We start from the raw sequence: 20,830 nt of genomic DNA, 5'->3' as shown, positions 1-20,830 counted from the left end.
AACAACTTGTCCCTTTTCTTGGCATACATTCCCAGCATGGATTTTAGGATCCCATTGAACCTTTCCACCAACTCACTGGCCTGGGGGTGATAGGGGGCAGTCTTAAGTTGTTTCACACTCGTTGAATAACTGCGACAAAAGCTTACCCCCCAATCAGACAAAATCTCCTTAGGGAAGCCCACTTTGCTAAATATAGTGAGTAGGGCTCTTGCAACTGTCTCAGCTTCTATATTAGAAAGAGCGGCCGCCTCAGGGTATCTAGTGGTAAAATCCACCACCCCAAGATATACTTGTTCCCTCTCCGAGTGGGGTATGTAATAACAGTCAGCTCTGTGTTCTTGGGGAACCAGGGTGCAGTATCCAGCCTGTCTGACTCATGAAAGACACCCCCCATACCAGCCTCTGTTTAAACCAAAACCCATCAGAGAAAAAAAACTTGCAGAGAGCAGTGAAGGGCGTTGGGAGACACACCTAGACCACTCCTGACAAGGGTGACAAGATTAAGACATCTCAATTTGCATACAGAATGAAGCACAGAGAACCGCAATGAACTCTGGGATCAGAAAAGCAGGGACATACTGCATCCTGGGAATCTCTGCTCCAAATGTTAATGAACCTATGTCTGCAGACACCCAGCTCAGCAATTATCAGACCAACAAATCCTTGACTGATATCCAAAATACTGAAGCAGCCTAGATGCACTGTTTCAGAATAGCAGCCGTGTTAGTCTGTATTCTCAAAAAGAAAAGGAGTACTTGTGGCACCTTAGAGACTAACTAGTTTATTTGAGCATAAGCTTTCGTGAGCTACAGCTCACTTCGTCGGATGCATTCAGTGGAAAATACCTGCATTGTGAGCTCCCTGGAAGAAACCACCACCCATAGCCAAAAGTGATCAGCTCCTATTGTCTAGCCTAAAGAAAACCCTTAAATCATCAGTTTACCCATAAACAAATCTCGTGTTCTCCCTTGAACCATTGTATTTTCTCTACAAAAACCCCTACCTATGCCCAAGTGAGTGTTCGGGTGCTTAGATCCAAACTATGCATCAATTCCACTGGGACTTCATCTTCTCCTGACTGATTGTGCTGGGGGCTCTGCCTGTCTCCAGCACTCAAGACCCTGAGCTACCACCATTACCTGGGAACCCCAACCAGTTCAAGCCTCGTGGAGTGGTTGAGATCCCGTTCTCTCTCTCTCTGTGTTTTCCTTTCTACCTTAGGTATTAACCTTTAATAATGTATGTTATGTTGGTTTAGCCCTCCTTGTGTAGTTATCACTATTATTCAGTAAATAAATATTCTGGTTAAGCTGGTTGCTTCTCTCTCTCTGAACTTTACTCTTGTGTTTTTAGCTTCCTCCATTTATTCTGCAGCAACACTTCCTTTACCTAAGCTAAGGATCCTTGTAGTGCCCAAAAATACTGTGGGGTTTGCTCATCAAGTGGGTTACTACCAGTACAATTGTAATGTGAAAGTGGGAGAGGGACGTTTTAAACCTGTGGCATATAAGGGGTGGGGGTTGGGGGGGCAGATGAAAGTGCTGTTCATCTCAGCCGATTGAGACCAGGGGCACATAAGGGTGACAGCTTAAAGGTGCTGCTTTACCCAGTGTTGTATCAACCAGCCATTTTTCAATAGACCAGACACAAGCGCTTCTTTTTTGACTTTAGAATATTTTCTCTCAACATTACTTAGTGTCCTTGAAGCAAACGCAACAGGCCTCTCTGTGTTGTCCTCATGAAGTTGTGTGAGGACAGCCCTAAGTCCATAATCAGAAGCATCAGTAGTTACAATTGTGGGCAATGCAGGCCCGAAGAGTGCAAGTACTGGACTATGTACAATCAAGTCTTTCACCGTTTCAAAACTAGCTTGTTCATCCATTGTCCACACTAAGGTTGAACTTCCCCGTAGTAATTCTCATAATGGTTCAATGACAGAAGCATAATTGGGAATGAATTTTCCATACCAGGAGGTAAGACCCAAGAAGGAACGTAAGGTTTGCAAATCTGTTGGAGGAGCAGCATTTGAAATTGCCAGGATATGAGCCGGATCAGGTTTTAGTCCAGCCTGTGAAATTGTATGCCCCAGAAAGGAGAGTTTAGTTTGTCTAAATTTGCATTTGGACCATTGGGCTTGAGGCCTGCTTTGCTGATGCAGTTTAGTACAGACTGCAGGTTATTGTCATGCTCCTCCGAAGTATTTCCAAACATGATAATATCATCCAAATAGCACTGAACTCCATGTTGATTCTTCAAAAATCAATTACATCATTTTTTGGAAGGCACTTGAGGCTGATGCGAGACCGTATGGAACACATTTAAAACAGAATAGTCCCTCATGTGTAATAAATGCTGTGAGGTCTCTGCTATCTTCATGTAACATAACCTGGTGGTATGTGCTCTGCAAATCAAGAGTAGAAAACATCTTTGCTCCATGAAGTTCTGCAAATACTTCTAGGTGAGGAAGAGGAGGCTGTCAATCACAATAGCTTTATTTGGCTCCCTTAAGTCCACACAAAGGCGAATGCCTCCACCTTTCTTTTGCGTCACTACTATGGGTGAAACCCATTCCAAGGAGTTAATCTCTTCAATATTGTCCTCTTGAACAAGTTTTCTAAGTTCCTCTGAAACAGCTTCCCTGACTGAAAATGGTAAGCGCCGTAATTTCTGTCGTACAGGCATCACATTATTCCGCATTTTAACTTTATGCAGAAAGCCATAAGCACAGCCGAGTTTCTCCTCAACCTGGTGTTGGGTCCCACCTGAAACTGGTGTGTGTACCGCAAGAGAGCTTTGCTGAGGAAGATCAATTCGTCCATTAACTACCCTGAGATTTAGAGCAGCCAATAAATCTCTGCCAAGGATAGGAGTGCCTTTGTGGACAATGTAGAACTATGCAGTTACACAGCAATCACCAAAAGCAACTATTGCTGGCAGGCAGCCATGTACTGGAATATGGTTTTTCAAATAGCACACCAAGTGAAGTTTGAGTTCAGTAAGATGCACATCTTTAAAGTAATGCAGATAGATGGAATCAGGTAGCGTAGATACTGCTGAGCCAGTGTCCAACATTAGCTGAATAGAGTGTGGTTTGCCTGAGGGTATGGCGGAAACATTTACCGTGCACTTTATCTGTTCCGGAATATGTGCAGTAGTGATTTTGTCCACACTCAGCACAGTAACATCTGGTATTGTAACTGCATGCACCTGTTGATTGGACTGGCTGCTGCGACATACTTTAGCAAAATAACCAATATTTTTGCAATTATTGCACTGAGCTACTTTTGCTGGACATCCTGTGTAGCTTGCACGGTGTTGTGGGGATCCACAGCGAAAACATGCTTTTACTGTATTTTGAATTTTCTGATTCGGTGGTTTTTCATTAGTTTTCCTCTTGCAATTGTGTGTCTGCAGTGGTAGTGAACTTTTCTGCAAAGGAGTCACAGCCTGGACTGTGCCTCCTGTATTCATGCTCATTATTTTGGCTTCAGCTATAGCTGACTCAATCTGAGTAGCAATGTTTATTGCTTTTTCTAGTGTAAGTTGTGGTTCTAGAAGTAAGTGTTCTGTTACACGAAGCATGGTTGTTTTCTCAATGAGCTGGTCTCTAATCATCTCATCTGTTATATTCCCAAAGTCACAAATTACAATCAGACTCCTCAGGGAAGCAATATATGGCATTATAGTTTCCCCTGGTTTCTGCTCACAGTGGCGAAATCTGTAGCGATTAGCTACTACATTCACTTTTGGCACAAAAAAATTCTTTAATGCAGTGAGTACAGTCTCATATTTATCATCTCCAAGGGGAAAAGTGTAAAATATACACTGCTCTTCTGCTCCAAGGCAGTGGATTAGCAGAGCACACTTTCTTACTTCAAAAATCTCTGTAGCACTGATTGCAAGCAGAGAAGTCTCAAACATATGGATCCAGGTAGTAAAGCAACTGGAGGCTCACCAGGGCTTTGCAGAAAGGGTGCAGGTGGGTTCAGAGGCAGAAGATCCATCCTCGTCGCCAAAATGTTGTATCAACCAGGCGAGGTACTAACAAGCTTCAACAGGAATTTATTGTTAAAGTGGAAACCTCTTTACCAAGCTGCTGCTGCACCCTCTGTAAACTTTCTCCCAGCCTCTCAACTCCTCCCCCCTCCTTCCTGTCCTTTCAGACTCCCAACAGCCAGTGCTCCCAATTCTAAGAATTACAAGCAACATCTAAACACCACACCCAGCCCATTGAGTACAGGGACATATGAGGGTATCAGCTTGAGAGTGCTGATTGACCCAGTCCGCTCCGACGTGCTCTGTTGAGAGAGAGAGAGAGAGAGAGAGAGAGAGAGAGAGAGAGAGAGAGAGAGAGAGAGAGAGAGAGAGAGAGAGAGAGAGAGAGAGAGAGAGAGAGAGAGAGAGAGAGAGAGAGAGAGAGAGAGAGTGAGAGAGAGTGAGAGAGAGTGAGTGTGTGTGTGCGCGCGCGCTCATCTAGTTCTAGGACTGAAGGAACCCAGCTCTGGGGAACCTAGGTCCCTCCCAATGGAGCTATCCTGCAGGGACTTGCAGAAGGAACGAGTAGAGCTCCATAGGAAAACACAAGTGACATAAGCAGTACATTAATAGAATTACAGAACCCTCCCTCCCCCCTGCCTGAAGAGTAACCCTAATAAATGAGCATACCCCAAAGTAATGGGCATATTTGGTAACACATGGCATAGGACCCACCATGTCCATTGTCACCCTCAGGAATGCCTCCTGTATGACAGGTAAGGGACGCAGGGGAGCTTTCTGGGGTCCTACAGGTTTTTTCATCCCCTAACACACCACCCAAGCCCTGAAATAATCTCACATCATCCTGGTCAGGAGAAATTCCTCCTTAGACTGTCATAAGCCCTCTGTACCCCGAAGTGACCAGCAAAAGGACCATCATGTGCTACCAGCATTAATTCCCTCCCCTGCCCCTGTGTGCTGGCTGGGTACAACCAACTGCTTAAAGGGTTGCCTGGGGCCTCTGTTCCTTCCCACAGGAGCCTCTCTATACAGTTTCTCTTCCTCTTCAAAAAACTTCTCCCCTTCCCTGCTCCCTTCCTAGAGTTCCTTCTAGGACACACTTCCTTATGCTGCATAGGGAGGGGTCTGCCTTTTGCTTAGCTGCACATTCCCAACAGCTAATACTTGGGATAATGTCCTCAGACACTGAACTCTTTCCTGCCACCTGGCCTGGGGACCTGTTGCTTTCAGTTGGCCAGAGGCCTGACTCCGCCTCTCCCACACCTGGAAGCACGCTGCCGTCCTGTAGTGCCAGTGGAACCCTCACCCACCTCCTCTGTGGATTCTAAGATTCCAACACCATTCTCCGGGCTCCTCTCCAAGACACACACCTCCCTGCTTCCTAGAGCAGGATCTATCCCTGGTTTAGTTGTGACAGGCTTGCAACCACCAGCTGGAACAGCCTTCTCTCTGACAGGTAATACATTCTCCTCCCCCCTTCAAGGACCCTAGACAATACTCCTTCATGCTGCAAGTTACCACACCAACAGCCCTGGCCTTGTGGAAAAAATCATTCCCTACCCACATGTCTACCGGGATGCCATCTAGCATCCCTACAAGTAAATCACCTTCCAAACCTTCCCACTCCACACAAACCTTTGGTACGCAGAACCTTTCCGGCCCCACCCTGTTAATGCTGGCCATTTGCCCTGGTAAAATACTAGCCTCTGGGACCACACTGGGACAAACCAGAGAGAACTGGGCCCCAGTATCCCTCCAACCCAGGCACTCTGTGACATCAGTCTTGACAACATTAATGTGTTCCTTGTCTGGTTCACCAGGTCTGATGTCCACCATGCAGGTGTGATAAGTTGTGGGGGTACACTCCGAGACTTTGGGGCTGAGGACAACCGAGCCAACAGGAGACAGGGTGGGCGCTTATTTTCCTTCAATTTGGGGCAGTTATATGTCAGGTACTCTGTAGAATTACACACTTTCACTCATTTTCCTGTTCCTATTTCTCTTGCCCGAAATAAGCAAACAGAAAAACAACTAACCAGTAACCACTTTGTCTGTTCTCTAGCCAACACATTTAAAATCACCACTAGTGTTTCAGAGCAATAAGCTGTGCACATTACCCTGCTCGACTACGCCACTGTGACGGGTTAGACCCCTCTGTCTGGGATGCCACCTGAGGTACTGAGGTTTCATGGAGCCTCTCCTGCTCCACCAGCCTGGATTCCCTCTCCCTGTTTTGCTGAATTAGGCTCTCCAGCCTGTGTGCGCACGCGCGCGCGCACGCACACACACACACACAGGTAGGGCCACACCCAGCTGCAGATACAGATTGAAGTCAGCTCTGTGTGAGGGGACTCACCCAGCACTCACGTGCACACCCCTTTTGGGAGATAAACTCAAAATAATACAGTCTTGCACTGTATAGAAAAATCTGCACAGCACAAGCTCATAAAAATTCACCCTATCCCCCAATGTGGAGAGAGATGTGCACAGCTTCTTGCCACCCCACAGATATGAATTGCACAAACTGGGTTGTTATAAACAAGAAATAAGTTTATTAACTACAAAAGGTAAACTTTAATTATAGGTGATCGCAAACAGATCAAAGCAGATTACCTTAGTAAATAAGCAAAAAACACAAACTGAGCTTCACATACTAAATAGGTAAAATATAAATTAGCAAATTCTCACTCTGAGTTATAAACAGGCTGGGAGATTCTTAAGGCACAAGTTGCGTTGGCTTTCTCACGTTTTCGTACACAGGCTAAAAATCCTTCCAGTCTAGGACCATCACTTCCCACAGTTCAGTCTTTGTTCCTCTGGTGTTTCCAGGTGCGTTGTTGCAGGGAGAGCAAGGTCCTCCCATAATGTTATTTTTCCCCTTTTATATCTTCTCCCCACTTGCTAGAAAACTCTTTTTGCTGTGACCTGGGTCAAACAGTTCCCACTGTGTAGTGCTATCTCGGAGATTACTGTTTCTATGTAACACAGTACCTTGGATAATTCTTGTGCTTGTGTGCATTTCCTCAATAAGCCATTAACATTGTTTGGCCTTTTTACTGTCAGACCCGAAAGGCTGCTTGTGGGTGTTTTCAACCTCAGGACATGTTTTAGCAACACAAACATAGCCAAACTTCATAACTTTGCACATGACGATAGCACATACAATCCAACGAGATATTACTTTCTAGCAGATCAAGACTTTTAGACTGACACCTCACAAGGCATACTTTGTACACGACATATGCTAATTACATGACAGTGGCAAATATTGGGGTGTCAGGGTGTAACAGAGTGCTCACTCCCTGCCCCCCATGGAGGCTGCCCTGGACCCCGCCATGTGGGCTTGACATTAGCCACCTGGTGTTGCCACTCGCCCCCCCCCCCGCCCAAATGTTCCTCCATGCCCCCCAGGAGGGTGCACCCCAGTTTGAAAACCTCTGGTCTAAGCACACAGACACGCGGGGTGTGACCTGCAAGCTTGTAAGCCCGTTGTGAGTGGCCCAGGCTGGGAGCTCCAGTAGCAAAGCATTGTGAGGCACCCAGGATTCCAGGGTAAATGGTGACAACCCCTTACTGGTCTTGATTACACCCCAGGATCATCAGAGTTACCGTCACTGACAATTTATCGTTCTACATTTTCTCCTCAGTGGAGTTCTGGAGATTTCGTAAATGTATGCACAATACAAGGAGTCCTCAGACTTACGACGCCCGACTTATGCCGGACGCCACTTACAATGCTTTTCAATTGATTGCCCGTTTGCCCCACGACGCTTGTGTCGCCCTTATGACGAAAGCCAGCAGGGAGAACAGCACACATCACATTCTAAGCCTCAGCCAATCACTGGTTTAACTGTTCAAGCTTTCTGACTAGCTCCCAGGCCTGGGCTCAGCCAATCAAAAACAAGCAGCAAGGCTACCCAGCAACAAGCTACCCTGGCTGTGGAAGCCAATCAGACAAGGGACTGCAAGGGACCCCCTTCCAGTTCCATTCATTATAATGTGACCACAAAGTTATTTACAAGCAACTCTGTAAAAAGCAAGCCCAATTCTGCGTAGTATGTTGCCGACATTCTGAGCAGTCACCTGCCTTGCTGCCTGTCTGCCCAGCCTGCCTTGGTGGCATTCTGAGCAGTCTGCCTTGCTGTCCAGCCTGACTTAAAACACCCAGTTGCTGTTCTTTGTGGTTCTAATTTTTTTTTTTTAAAAATGGCAGAAGAGCATAAATCTGGTGCAGGTGATGTTTCCCAGACTACGGCACTGGGCAGCACAGCATGGGGAGGAGGTGACCAGCCCTCTGTGGAGAAAGAAGTGGTTCGGGACTATTTAAAAAAGCTGGACAAGCGCAAGTCCATGGGGCTGGATGCGCTGCATCCGAGAGTGCTAAAGGAGTTGGCGGATGTGATTGCAGAACCATTGGCCATTATCTTTGAAAACTCATGGCGATCGGAGGGAAGTCCCGGAGGACTGGAAAAAGGCTAATGTAGTGCCAATCTTTAAAAAAGGAAGGAGGAGGATCCTGGGAACTACAGGCCAGTCAGCCTCACCTCAGTCCCTGAAAAAATCATGGAGCAGGTCCTCAAGGAATCAATTCTGTAGCACTTAGAGGACAGGAAAGTGATCAGGAACAGTCAGCATGGATTCACCAAGAGCAAGTCATGCCTGACTAATCTAATTGCCTTCTATGACGAGATAACTGGCTCTGTGGATGAGAGGAAAGCAGTGGATGTGTTATTCCTTGACTTTAGCAAAGCTTTTGACATGGTCTCCCACAGTATTCTTGCCAGCAAGTTAAAGAAGTATGGGCTGGATGAATGGACTATAAGGTGGATAGAAAGCTGGCTAGATTGTTGGGCTCAATGGGTAGTGATCAATGGCTCCATGTCTAGTTGGCAGCCGGTATCAAGTGGAGTGCCCCAAGGGTCGGTCCTCGGGCCGGTTTTGTTCAATATCTTCATAAATGATCTGGAGGATGGTATGGATTGCACCCTCAGCAAGTTTGCACGTGACACTAAACTGGGAGAAGAGGTAGATACGCTGGAGGGTAGGGATACGATACAGAGGGACCTAGACAAATTAGAGGATTGGGCCAAAAGAAATCTGATGAGGTTCAACAAGGACAGAAGAATCCAATGCACTGCTACAGACTAGGGACCGAATGGCTAGGCAACAGTTCTGCAGAAAAGGACCTAGGGGTTACAGTGGACGAGAAGCTGGATATGTGTCAACAGTGTGCCCTTGTTGCCAAGAAGGCCAATGGCATTTTGGGATGTATAAGTAGGGGCATTGCCAGCAGATCGAGGGATGTGATCGTTCCCCTCTATTCAACATTGGTGAGGGCCTCATCTGGAGTACTGTGTCCAGTTTTGGGCCCCACACTACAAGAAGGATGTGGAAAAATTGGAAAACTTCCAGCGGAGGGCAACAAAAATGATTAGGTTTCAGAGTAACAGCCGTGTTAGTCTGTATTCACAAAAAGAAAAGGAGTACTTGTGGCACCTTAGAGACTAACCAATTTATTTGAGCTCACGAAAGCTCATGCTCAAATAAATTGGTTAGTCTCTAAGGTGCCACAAGTACTCCTTTTCTTTTTGCAAAAATGATTAGGGGGCTGGAGCACATGACTTACGAGGAGAGGCTGAGGGAACTGGGATTGTTTAGTCTATGGAAGAGAAGAATGAGGGGGGATTTGATAGCTGCTTTCAACTACCTGAAAGGGGGTTCCAAAGAGGATGGATCTAGACTGTTCTCAGTGGTAGCAGATGACAGAATGAGGAGTATTGGTCTCAAGTTGCAGTGGGGGAGGTTTAGGTTGGATATTAGGAAAAACTTTTTCAGTAGGAGGGTGGTGAAACACTGGAATGCGTTACCTAGGGAGATGGTGGAATCTTCTTCCTTAGAAGTTTTTAAGGTCAGGCTTGACAAAGCCCTGGCTGGGATGATTTAGTTGGGGATTGGTCCTGCTTTGAGCAGGGGGTTGGACTAGATGACCTCCTGAGGTCCCTTCCAAGCCTGATATTCTATGATTCTATGATTCTTCTTCTGAGAAACAGAAAACAATTACTATGGAAACAAAAATGGATGTCAAGAGATCCGGAAAAGGGGAGACAGCAACTGAAATCAGCAGAGCTTTGGATATCCCACAAACAACTATCATGACCACCCTGAAAGACAAGGTTAGAATTCAGGAACATGTCCAGGGTTTGGCTCCTATGCAGTCAACTGTGATAACTAAGCAGCGTGTTGGACTCATTGCTCAGGTTGAGAAACTGTTAATTGTTTGGCTGGAGGATCAAAATCAACACCAAGCTCCTGTGAGCTTAGGCATAATTCAGGAAAAGGCTAGAAGTCTTTATGAAGAGCTGAAGAGAAAACAGGGGGAAGAGTTCTACTCACAAGCCCTTTAATGCAAGCAGGAACTGGTTTATGCATTTTAAAGCCAGGGCCAATTTGCACAACATCAGGGTCTCAGGCAAAGCTGCCAGTGCTGATGAGGAGGCAGCTCATGCTTTTCCTGATACATTGGCTAAAATCATTGAGAAGGGCGGCTATTGTGCTTGTCAAGTTTTTAATATTGACGAAACTGGGCTCTTTTGGAAAAGAATGCTGTCAAGAGCCTACATAACCAAAGAGGAGAAATCCATGTTAGGGTTAAAAGCTGGTAAGGATAGGCTCACTCTTTTGCTCAGTGTAAATACTGAAGGTGACTTTAAACTCAAATTAACTAATGAGGACCTCACTGAATTGGAAAAGCAGAAGGTGGCAGAGGAAGAAGATGCACCCACTGCTGAGACTCCTGCCAGTAAAGTCTTGAAACAAAAGTGTTGGCTAAGGCATTTCAACATTTGGAAGCTGCCATGTCCCTGTTTGAGGAACATGTCCCCAACATTTAACTTAGTGCATCTGCAAATAGGGGCATATCCAACATATACAACTGCTACAGAGAAATTCACAAGGCGAAGAGGAGAACATCTGTCCAAACTTCCTTGAACACTTTCTTTAAGATTGCAGAGAAGACTCCAGAGAAGACCTCAGCCAAAAGCCCTTCAAAAAGTTCTGGAAAGTCAAAGCATGTGTGATTTTATATGTTTATTTGAATGCTGTTTAACAAATAAATACATTGATGTTGCTACATCAGTCATCAATAATTCATTTAGTACAAAAATCTGGGTTATTGTGGTGAAAACAGTGAATCCCCCCCCTTTATACCATGGATTCCTACAGGGAAAGTGGTTTTGACTTATGTTTCAACTTACAATTCATTCCTCAGAATTGCGCTGTGTTGTAAGTCTGAGGATTCCCTGTATAGCAGGTAACTGTTTTGCTTTGGTAGTAGATTTAACGACAGGAGGTATCATACCTAGCATCATACCTTTAATTTTTTAAAATTAATTCTACTTAATAGTAATTTGTTGAATAAATGGCACCAAAGGAACTTCATTCAAACACTCTGAAGTGTCTTAATTTTCAAAATCAAGACAAGTGTGGTTCGCCACTGTTTTCCCAAGCAAATACACCTGATCAGTAGAATTGTGAATCACATGAACCTGTCCCAGTTTTGAATGAAGCATTATTATTAATTGTATTATGGTAGTGCGTATACAACACTCTGGAGTCCGTCCAGAAGAGACGATTAAGTCCAGGTTGTAACAATGATCTTTAAAATGATTCACTGACTATAGGATTCCAGCCATTTATGTTTCCCCACTCTAATCTTCATTTTAAAATTTATGTTTGTAATGGTGTCTGCACCCACCTCTCATGAACAGCCCCTCTCTGGCAGATACGTGCCTGAAATCACTCGTTTTTGAGCGGGGCGGCACCCACCTCTTGCAGGCAACCCCACCCTGATTGGGTATGAGCCAGCTTTTCTTTCAGTTCTTACAATGGGGTGACACCCACATCTTGAGCGCACCCTTCTGGCCGATGGTTGTTCGGCAGATCTTCATCAACTCAGCCCTCCAGCCAAGTCACACTCACTGACTCCCCTTCCGCGGTATAGTCTCTAGTTCTCTCATATGGCCTTGCCTTCTTTGACGGCCCAACAGGGGCCCGTGTCAGTAGCGTCAGTTGGTGTCCTTTCGGCAGTCCTCGCCTGGACTCAGTCTTCAACCAGACCAGCAGGGCCCATCACAGTACCCTCATCCGGTCTGGCTAGGTTCTGGGCTCAGGCCCCTAGGCTCAGTCTGCCTGCAATGAGCTGTCCCTGCTCTTGCTGCTCTTCCAGCCAGCCAGGCACCTGGTCCTCCCTCTTTGAGCTCCAGGCAGCAACTAACTGCTCTGCCTCTTCTGCTTCCTTTTAAAAGGCCCTTCTGGGCCCTGATTGGTCACTCTAGCAGCCCCTCTGATTGGCTGCTCCCCTGCCGCCACTCTAGGATACCTGGAGGACTTCTCTGCTCTTTTCTGCAGTGGAGTGAGGCAGGGCCGCGAGGCCTCCAGCAGGGAATGCACTAGGCCTGGAGGCCCCAGTTCAATGTTATGAATGTACATAGCTTGCCTTAGTTTAAAATGATATACTAATGACACACTGGGTTCCACAGTCTGTCTTTAAAGTATTCATAATTTTAAAAGTTTCTTGTCCAAACAGATCTGATTCTGATCCATACACTTTTGCTATTTTATCTCCTTGCATTGTTCAAAGGCTCTTAAAACTTACAGTATAGCTATTGCTAACAAATGAATATTCATATATCTTTTCCTCACACAGAGAAATCTGATGGCCTGATCATCTCCCAGTGTGTAATTTGGCATATTAAATAAGGTTTTAAACTGATTTAGTCAGAACTATCCTCTTTAATCTTGATCTGAAGAATGAACTTCTATCTAAGTCTCCTTACCGAGTCTTCAGTTCAAATGGTGGAAGTAGCACTACAAGCCATTAACAGCGGTCATGCAAATCCACATCGACTATTTAAAAAAAAAAAAATAAGCATTTACCATCTAGAGTTCTACTTTTAGTAAAATTGCTGTCATATGTAATCTAGGATCCTGACACAGCATGGTACTTCAGTATATGAATAACCTTGGGTACATTCGTAGTTGACTTCAATAGGGCTACTCAGATGCTTTAAGAAATGCACATATTTAAGTACACTGTGCTGAATTAGAGCTTGGTAGAAGTGGTCGGAAAAATGTTGACAAACATTTTCTGTGAACAAATGCAGTTCTGTCAAAATTGAAATGCTTTGCAAAATCATGTTTATTTTACTGAAATTTTGTTAGAGAAAAACCAGAAAAAAAAAATATTCTGACAATGTCAAAACATCCTGTTTCAACATTTTCAGACTGAAACAATTCAATATTTTTTACTTTTTTATTTTGTATTATGTTATATATTACAACAAACTATATTGAAACAAAAATGAAACATTTCAATCAATCAAAAGCTATGGGGCGAAGGGAATTTTCTTTTGTGGAGAACTTCAAAATTTGAGTTTATTCTGATTTGGGACAAAGCCAAATTTCAAATCTTTGAGATATCAAATTTGCAACCTCCACACAGCTGTAGGCCTAGGTGAGCAAAGCAAAACTAAGAAGTTCTGGTGCTCTTACCATGAATCAAACCACACACTTCATAGAACCATAGTCAGTAGAGCCAGAAAAGGTTACACTGAATGCCTCAAGTTACCATCTACCCTTTTCAGCACTACTCCTAATTTCCTTCCTATTAATCCATTTTAAAATATTTATGGTGATTGCAGAATACCTTCTCCTTGGTAGTTTATTTCATTGCCTATTAAAGAACTTTTTCACAGTGTTTACATTTTTTTTTTATTAGGGTATATTGCTTCTTGCCCTTACCAACTTCTCCATCTGTGAGTATTTTCTTTTACACTATTACCTCGTAGTTCTTTTCTAGTTTCTTATAATATCCCTTCCCTCACAAGACTTCTGTTTTCCGGACTACGGTATACAAATTCAGTTTCCTCAGTCTCGTATTTTATCTTCCAATGTTACATTGTTTTGTTGGCCTCTTGTATTTTCCCTAGTTTTTCCTTTTCATGTGAGCAGCTGCATAATTCTACAGTTTTTGCCACTAATTATGTAGTTGCTCTTTAAAAAGTATACTTTAGACACAAAATTTGTATTTCTTTAAGAAGATTAAACCCTTTTATAATCTAGCATCCTTTTCATACAGATTTTTATATTACATTACTTTGCTCACTTAAGGCAGAAAATTAGCTCATCCAGATAATGCATCACTTAGTAACTAGTTTCGTCCCACATACTATTAGCCTTGAGAAAACTTTCAGGCAAATCTGATTGACTCTTGACAATTATAGTCCAGAGGAAAAAAGTATTACGAAAACTATTTGGAGATCTCAGCTCCTAGTGGCTTTTCTATTCAGAACAGCTTGAAACAAGCCCCTAAATAAACAGACTGAATTTCCTCTCATTCTCCTAGAAAGATAATTTCTCTAAATGAGGGCTGATAATAGAACAGAGTAAAATGATACAGCCGCAGCTGTACGGAGCACTTGTTTTTTTTAGAAGAAAAATAATCTATGTTTACAGCACACAGAGAAGAAGTTTCAGGTATAATCTAGTCAGCTATGTGATGCTTCCTCACTTTTAATTAACTGGAATACATGAGGAAAACAGTCCTTAAGTTCCTGAGGAACTAGTGAGTCAGGCAGTTTGTGCTAAGAAGAATGCAGAAGCATCTGTGCAGCCCCACTGAAGGCAATGGAGTTGAGCAGGTGCAACTAAAGGCCTCATTTGGCCTGCAGAGCCCTGTTACTGGTGATGAGGCTAAAGAAGGATAAAGCCCAACTTCCCTCTAAAGATCCCATGTTGACTCTGCAGCTCTGGCAGTTACAAAAAACATTTATTTGTAAACGAAGCATGTTTCATATGAAAATCATTACAACACATACACCAAGCATGACCATGCCATTTTTAAAAGTGAAATATTCAGAACAGAACCACAACTGAAATCAGGCTAGTAAAAACTCTTTTAAAAGCAAAATATGTTTGTTGAAATTGAATTTTTTTAATATAAATTAAGGACGTTAAACTATTTAAAATTGATGTTAAATTTATGACAATCTATATTAAGATCTAAGCTTACTATAATCTATTAAATGATTAAAAATTAAATTAAAAAAACATTCAAGCAATGCATGTTTGCTGCTAAAAGCACCTCCATGTAGGAGCTGGAGGTGGGACATGCCACTGTTCCTGGGAGCTGCTTGAGGTAAGCATTGCCCAGAGCCTGCCCCCCTTAACCCCGTCCCGTGCCCCAACCCTCCTGCCCCAGCCCTGATCCCCCTCCTGCCCTCTGAACCCCTGGGTCCCAACCCAGAGCACCCTCCTTCACCGCCAACCCATTCCCAGCCCCACCCCAGAGCCTGCACTCCCAGCCAGAGTCCTCCTGCCCTCCAACCCCCAATTTGTGAGCATTCATGGCCCACCAAGCAATTTCCATACCTAGATGGGCCCTCAGGTCAAAAAATTTGCCCACCCTTGCTTTAACTAGAACGGTGAGGAATAAGGAGCATTTTAAACAAAGGACCAGAGTAATCTAATCTAAATTGTATTTGTTCAGACTTTATTAAACTCAAGAGCCAGGATTTTTATTATTTTCCCTTTCCCTAACCCTACACACAAAATGGATAAACAAAAATGCAAGATAATATGTTTTTACGTAAATGAGATTGTTTTGTAAAAGTAGCTGTAACATAAATGGCTTACCCAACCTATTTCTCAGATCAAATTGGACTCTGTACTGCTTTCTCTCTCCGGTGTAGCCAGGAAGTCATATGACCAATTCAAAGTGGGTGTAAAACACTACCATTCTGATCTGGTAGTATTTTATATCTACTTGCCACTAGCATAAACAATTACATAAGGTGCAGAACAGAGAATTTTGCCACAGTATTACAGAGGTATGAATTATATTTTTACTCTTTAGACATGGACCTTATCTTACCCCGACCTATCATCACAGAGAAAAGAATCATATAATAAATGGTTGAAATAATCGTGACCCACCACTCATATTCAGTGGCTATCCAGTGATGATATTTTGCAAACAAGTTTGTCAGAGAGATTCTCACACACATCCCCCAGTTTCCCCACTACCAGGTTCTCCAAGTGTTTTAGTCTGCGGGGAACCAGGAGAGGCTCCACAGAGCATAGTTTAAAGAAATGTTACAATTAAGAGCAACTCAGAAGCACGTCACTGAATAAACAGAGTAGTTTCAAACAGTGATATCTGTCGCACAAAAGCAACACAGTTTTTACCACAGAGAAACCATTGTGCATATGTAACCCACACACCTCCTGGGCATGGTGTTCTGTCCCCTCTAGTGGTACTGGGACCACTTAGAGATTAATGAGTCTGCTACAGCCTTAGCTAAAAGGCATGTGGCTTTTAGCTCATGCAGTAGAGACTCATGTATTTAGTTTCAGAGATCCCAGGTTCGATCCTGCCCACTGACAACTGGGATCTGTCGGTGTTACACATATGCATACTGTGATGACAGTGTGCGCAAAACTATGTGTGTTGAAAATAAACTTTCATCCATCTTCATAGTCATCATCTATTTAAAAAAAAATAGATGATCATGGGCCCCTAATTACACAGAGGCACAGGAACGGGCCCATAGGTGCCCCAGTGCCCTCTTTAAGCACCCAATATTAATCATCACCATTTGACAATTGCGGAATCTTGGGAAAAGCTAAAAACTACAGGTTCTAGGCCAGTGGTGGGCAACCTGTGGCCTGTCAGGGTAATCCACTGGCAGGCTGCCAGACAGTTTGTTTAGATTTGCGTGGCCGCATTTCGCTGTTCCCTGCCAATGGGAGCTGCAGGAAGTGGCGGCCAGCATGTCCCTGCAGCCCACACTGCTTCCCACAGTTCCTATTCGCCGAGAACAGCGAACCACGGCCACTGGGAGCTGCAGGTGGCCATGCAAATGTAAACAAACTGTCTGGTGGCCTGCCAGCAGATTACCCCGATGAGCCTCAGGTTGCCTCCCACTGATCTAGGCCTTCATCCCTGAAATTCCACCGCTTAAATAGAGAATAAGTCTAGCTGTTCCTATTGCACCAAAGGATTCCAGACACCACATAATAGCATAAAAGCACCTCAAAACTTAGACATGGCATCTAAACCTAGCTAACTTTTGATCCCAACATCACAAATTCAGCTGCTACTTAGAGAACATCTGGATTATTCTGATGGAATAGGAGAATACATGCCAAATTCAGGATGGATTGATTTATATCACTGATTTTAATCATAATTTAAATCACCAGACAGGAAACCTTAATTTAAATAATCAATTTTATACTTTTGCATTTACACTTTCTATTTATTATTCTAAAGAAAGTTGATTCTCATTGTTTACAAAAAGAAGTTCCAAATTATACCTACCAAGGAGGATACACTAGAGCTATACACCCTTATTTAAGCAATTATATATCTTAACATTTATTATGTTAGAAAATGGTGAAAGACACGTTCTTTATTTACTTGATGATTTCATTTTTACCTATCATTTGTGTCAAGCTGCATTTGAAATTCTATTAAAAATACACAAAACCAGCATTGTAAAATGGTTTTTTTGTTTGTTAATTAAACTACCTTAAATATGCATGATAAATGGGGGGAAAACCCTAAATTTATCAAACTAATTAATGATTTAAACAAATAAAGTACTATCTGTGGTTAATTGAATGGGTTGTTTCTCATAGACTTTAAGGTCAGTAGGGACCCTCGTGATCATCTAGTCTGACCTCCAGCACGGACCAAGGAGTCTAACATGTAAACAAGTCACAAGCTCAAACAAAAGCCCATGGTGCAATGAAGGTTGTTTCTGGTCAGCATGTCCTTCAAGATTTGAAATCTAGCAGATCTCATCCTCTCACACCTCATTTTTATTCACAGATTGGAAGAGGAAAACAAGCTTTTCTTCTTTTTCAACTCCCAGTCCATTTTTCAACTTTAACTGAATTAATCATTGAAATGAACTAGCTGAATAAACTGAAAAGAAGAAAATATTCTCTCTGCACCTGCAGAAGAGACTACTGCTTTCAAAAACTGGCATAGCTGTTCACCAAAACCTGGTTCCAGGTGCTTAGCCAATGATTTCCAACAGTTCAGTAATCTTTCTTTAACACTTTAGCAGCAAGCATGCTTTTTTAAAATATAGTTTAAATTACCTTAATAGATTATAGTAAATTTAGTCCTTAATATAGGTTGCCATGTTTTCACATTTTAAATAGGTTTATTTTTATAACGAAAAATGTATTTAAGAAATCTTTTTTTAAAATCAACTTTGACTAAATGACTAAATGACTAAATTTAGGCAACAACATTTGGACAAAGAGGTGCCAATCAAAATTATCTGGACCAGCATAATACGGTTGTCAAATTAGAGTTTTTGTAGGGTTTTTTTAAATCAGGAAGTGTTGAGGCCCAGATTTTTTTGGTTAAATAGTAGAAGCAACGCTTACTCTCCATTTCAATAATATGGATATCTAATTTGGGGCCAAAATCTGGAAGGACCGAAATGTCAGATCAGTATTTTGGGGCCAGATTTTTAAAGTGCAGTAGTATCTGCTATGTTCTGCATTCCAATGAAAACTGAAGGCTTGAAAACCACCAGGATCCACTAGAATCCCAGTACCAGACTGAGGCTTTTGTAGTACTCACTGTTGTACTGAGCTGCAATAACATCTTTTTAGTTTGTATGTTTTTGCTGAAGCACTAGCCGATAAATTTGTTTTATATTTAAGATGTCTAATTTGCAAGGTGGGGACCAAAAACTAGCTAGATCTACATTCCAGCAGGTCCCAGAGCTGAGTTTTTATGGCACACTCACGCCAAGATGTACTGGGGCCACAGAGTTATTGGTGCAAGAGTAGCAGCTAACTTAGGGCTGGTTTACACTTCGGAGGGAGAAGGGGGAAAAAATCGATCCAAGTTACACAACTTCAGTTCCGAGAATAAAGTAGGTGAAGGCGACGTACCTAATCTACTTACTGCAGTGTCTTCACTGGGGTGTGTCTACGGGAAATGCTCTCCCGTCGATTCCCCTTGTGCTTTTCGTTGACGTGGAGTACCGAAGGTGACACTAGAGCAATGTAAGCTGTCTTACGTCGACCTAACTCTGTAAGCATCTATATTACAATGTTGCTCCTGCTGATGTAAGTCACCAACTGCATCAACTTAATAACTCCATCTCCATGAGAGGTGTAGCGCTTAGGTCAATGTAGTTAGGTCAACACAGTGTTAGTGCAAACACTGCGTTGCTTACATTAGACTGGCGTCTGATAGGGCTGCCAACTTGCTACTCGCACAAAACCGAACACCCTTGCCCTGCCCCTCCTCCGAGGCACCACCCCAAGTCACTCCAGCCCCCACCCCCCGGTCCCTTGCTCTCACTCACTTGCTCATTTTCACTGAGCAGGCTCAGGGGGCTGGGGTGCAGGAAGGGGTGAGGGCTCCGACTGTGAGTGCGGACTCTGGGGTGGGGCCAGGGATGAAGAGTTTGGGGTACAGGAGGGGGCTCCGGGCTGGGGGGTTGGAGCCAAAGTGTTCGGAGTATGAGAGGGGGACTCTGGACCAAGGCAGGGGGTTGGGGTGTGGGAGGAGGTACAGGCTCTGGGCAGGGAGTGCAGGTTACAGGCTGGGGCCAGAAATGGGGGGTTCAGGGTGTGGTAGGGGACTCTGGGCTTGGGCAGAGAGTTGGGGTGAGGGCTCTGGCTGGAGGTGCAAGCTCTGATGTGGGGCCAGGGATGAAGGAGTTGGGGTGCAGGAAGGGGTTCGGGCATGGGGGGGTGAGGGCTCTGGGATGGGAATGAGGGGTTTGGGTAGAGGAGGGCGCCCAGGGCTGGGACTGAAGGGTTCGGAGGATGGGAGGGGGGATCAAGGATTGGGCAGAGGGTTGGGGCACAAGGGAGTATGAGGGCTGCAACTGGAGTGTGGGCTCTGGAGTGGGCATGAGGGGTTTGGGGTGCAGGAGGGTGCTGCAGGCTGGGATCAAGAGGTTCAGAGGGAAGGAGGGGGGGGATCAGGGCTGGGGGAGGGGGGCATCACAGGGGGGTTAGGGGTGCAGGATCCAGGCAGCACTTACCTTAAGCAGCTCCCAGAAGTAGCAGCATGTCCCCCCCTCTAGCTCCTATGTGGAGGTGCAGCCAGGCGACCCTGCCCCGTCCGCAGGTGTTGTCCCCCGCAGCTCCCATTGGTCACAGTTCCCGGCCAATGGGAGCTGCGGAGCATTCCCTCCCAGTCCCTGGCCACCCCAGTGCCAGAAGAGGCCCCTGGTGGCCTCTTCTGGCAGTAGCACAGAACTACGGCAGGTAGGGAGCCTGCCTTAGCCCCAGGCCTCCGCTGCACCTCCAACCAGACTTTTAACAGCCCAGTCAAAAACCGGATGCCTGGCAACCCTAGGGTAGTCTTGCCCTCATTCTCCATCTAACCAGCGAAAGTAGGAAGGTAGGACCCAAGGAACCACTATCCTTCCCCAGAATGGGGTTATCCCCTTCCCCGGCTCTGAGAACACAGCATGTCAATACTCACTCCCTGTAACACCCTCCAAAGGCTCCTGGCTGCGGCTTTACAGTAGAGGAGAGAGGGCGCGGCCAGGCCCAGACTCGACCTCTCATCACTGAGTGCGTACATGCGTGCAAGGTGAAGGAAGGACCCCTGAGAGCTGCTCACCTGGAACAGGTGCAGCTGGGGGGTGTCTATTCAAGTGCCTGATTTTTACACACACACATAACTACCAACGCCATGATGGGTGTATTGGTTGGAGTGGCTGGTCGGGGCCCCTTTGCCTTTGCCAAACTCTGAGAGCATATTTTTAAATTCTTTTTATTCCCCACC

At 44.5% G+C, this 20,830-nt stretch overlaps 1 protein-coding gene across 1 annotated transcript in view; it reads right to left on the bottom strand.

Moving 5' to 3' along the window:
- SH3YL1 (SH3 and SYLF domain containing 1) overlaps nucleotides 1-20,667 on the bottom strand; it is a 93,917-nt gene extending 73,250 nt beyond the window's left edge. Inside the window, exon 1 of the mRNA XM_007055660.4 lies at nucleotides 20,525-20,667. Within this exon, the coding sequence (XP_007055722.1) occupies nucleotide 20,525 (1 nt within the window). The 5' untranslated portion in view covers nucleotides 20,526-20,667. The remainder of the gene's footprint in view (nucleotides 1-20,524) is intronic.
- Between the last annotated feature and the right edge of the window lie 163 nt (nucleotides 20,668-20,830).

Source organism: Chelonia mydas, chromosome 3, assembly GCF_015237465.2.
Source record: "Chelonia mydas isolate rCheMyd1 chromosome 3, rCheMyd1.pri.v2, whole genome shotgun sequence".
Taxonomy (NCBI): Eukaryota; Metazoa; Chordata; order Testudines; family Cheloniidae; genus Chelonia; species Chelonia mydas.
Note: the sequence above shows the minus strand (reverse complement) of the source record. Positions and strands in the feature narration are given on the sequence as shown.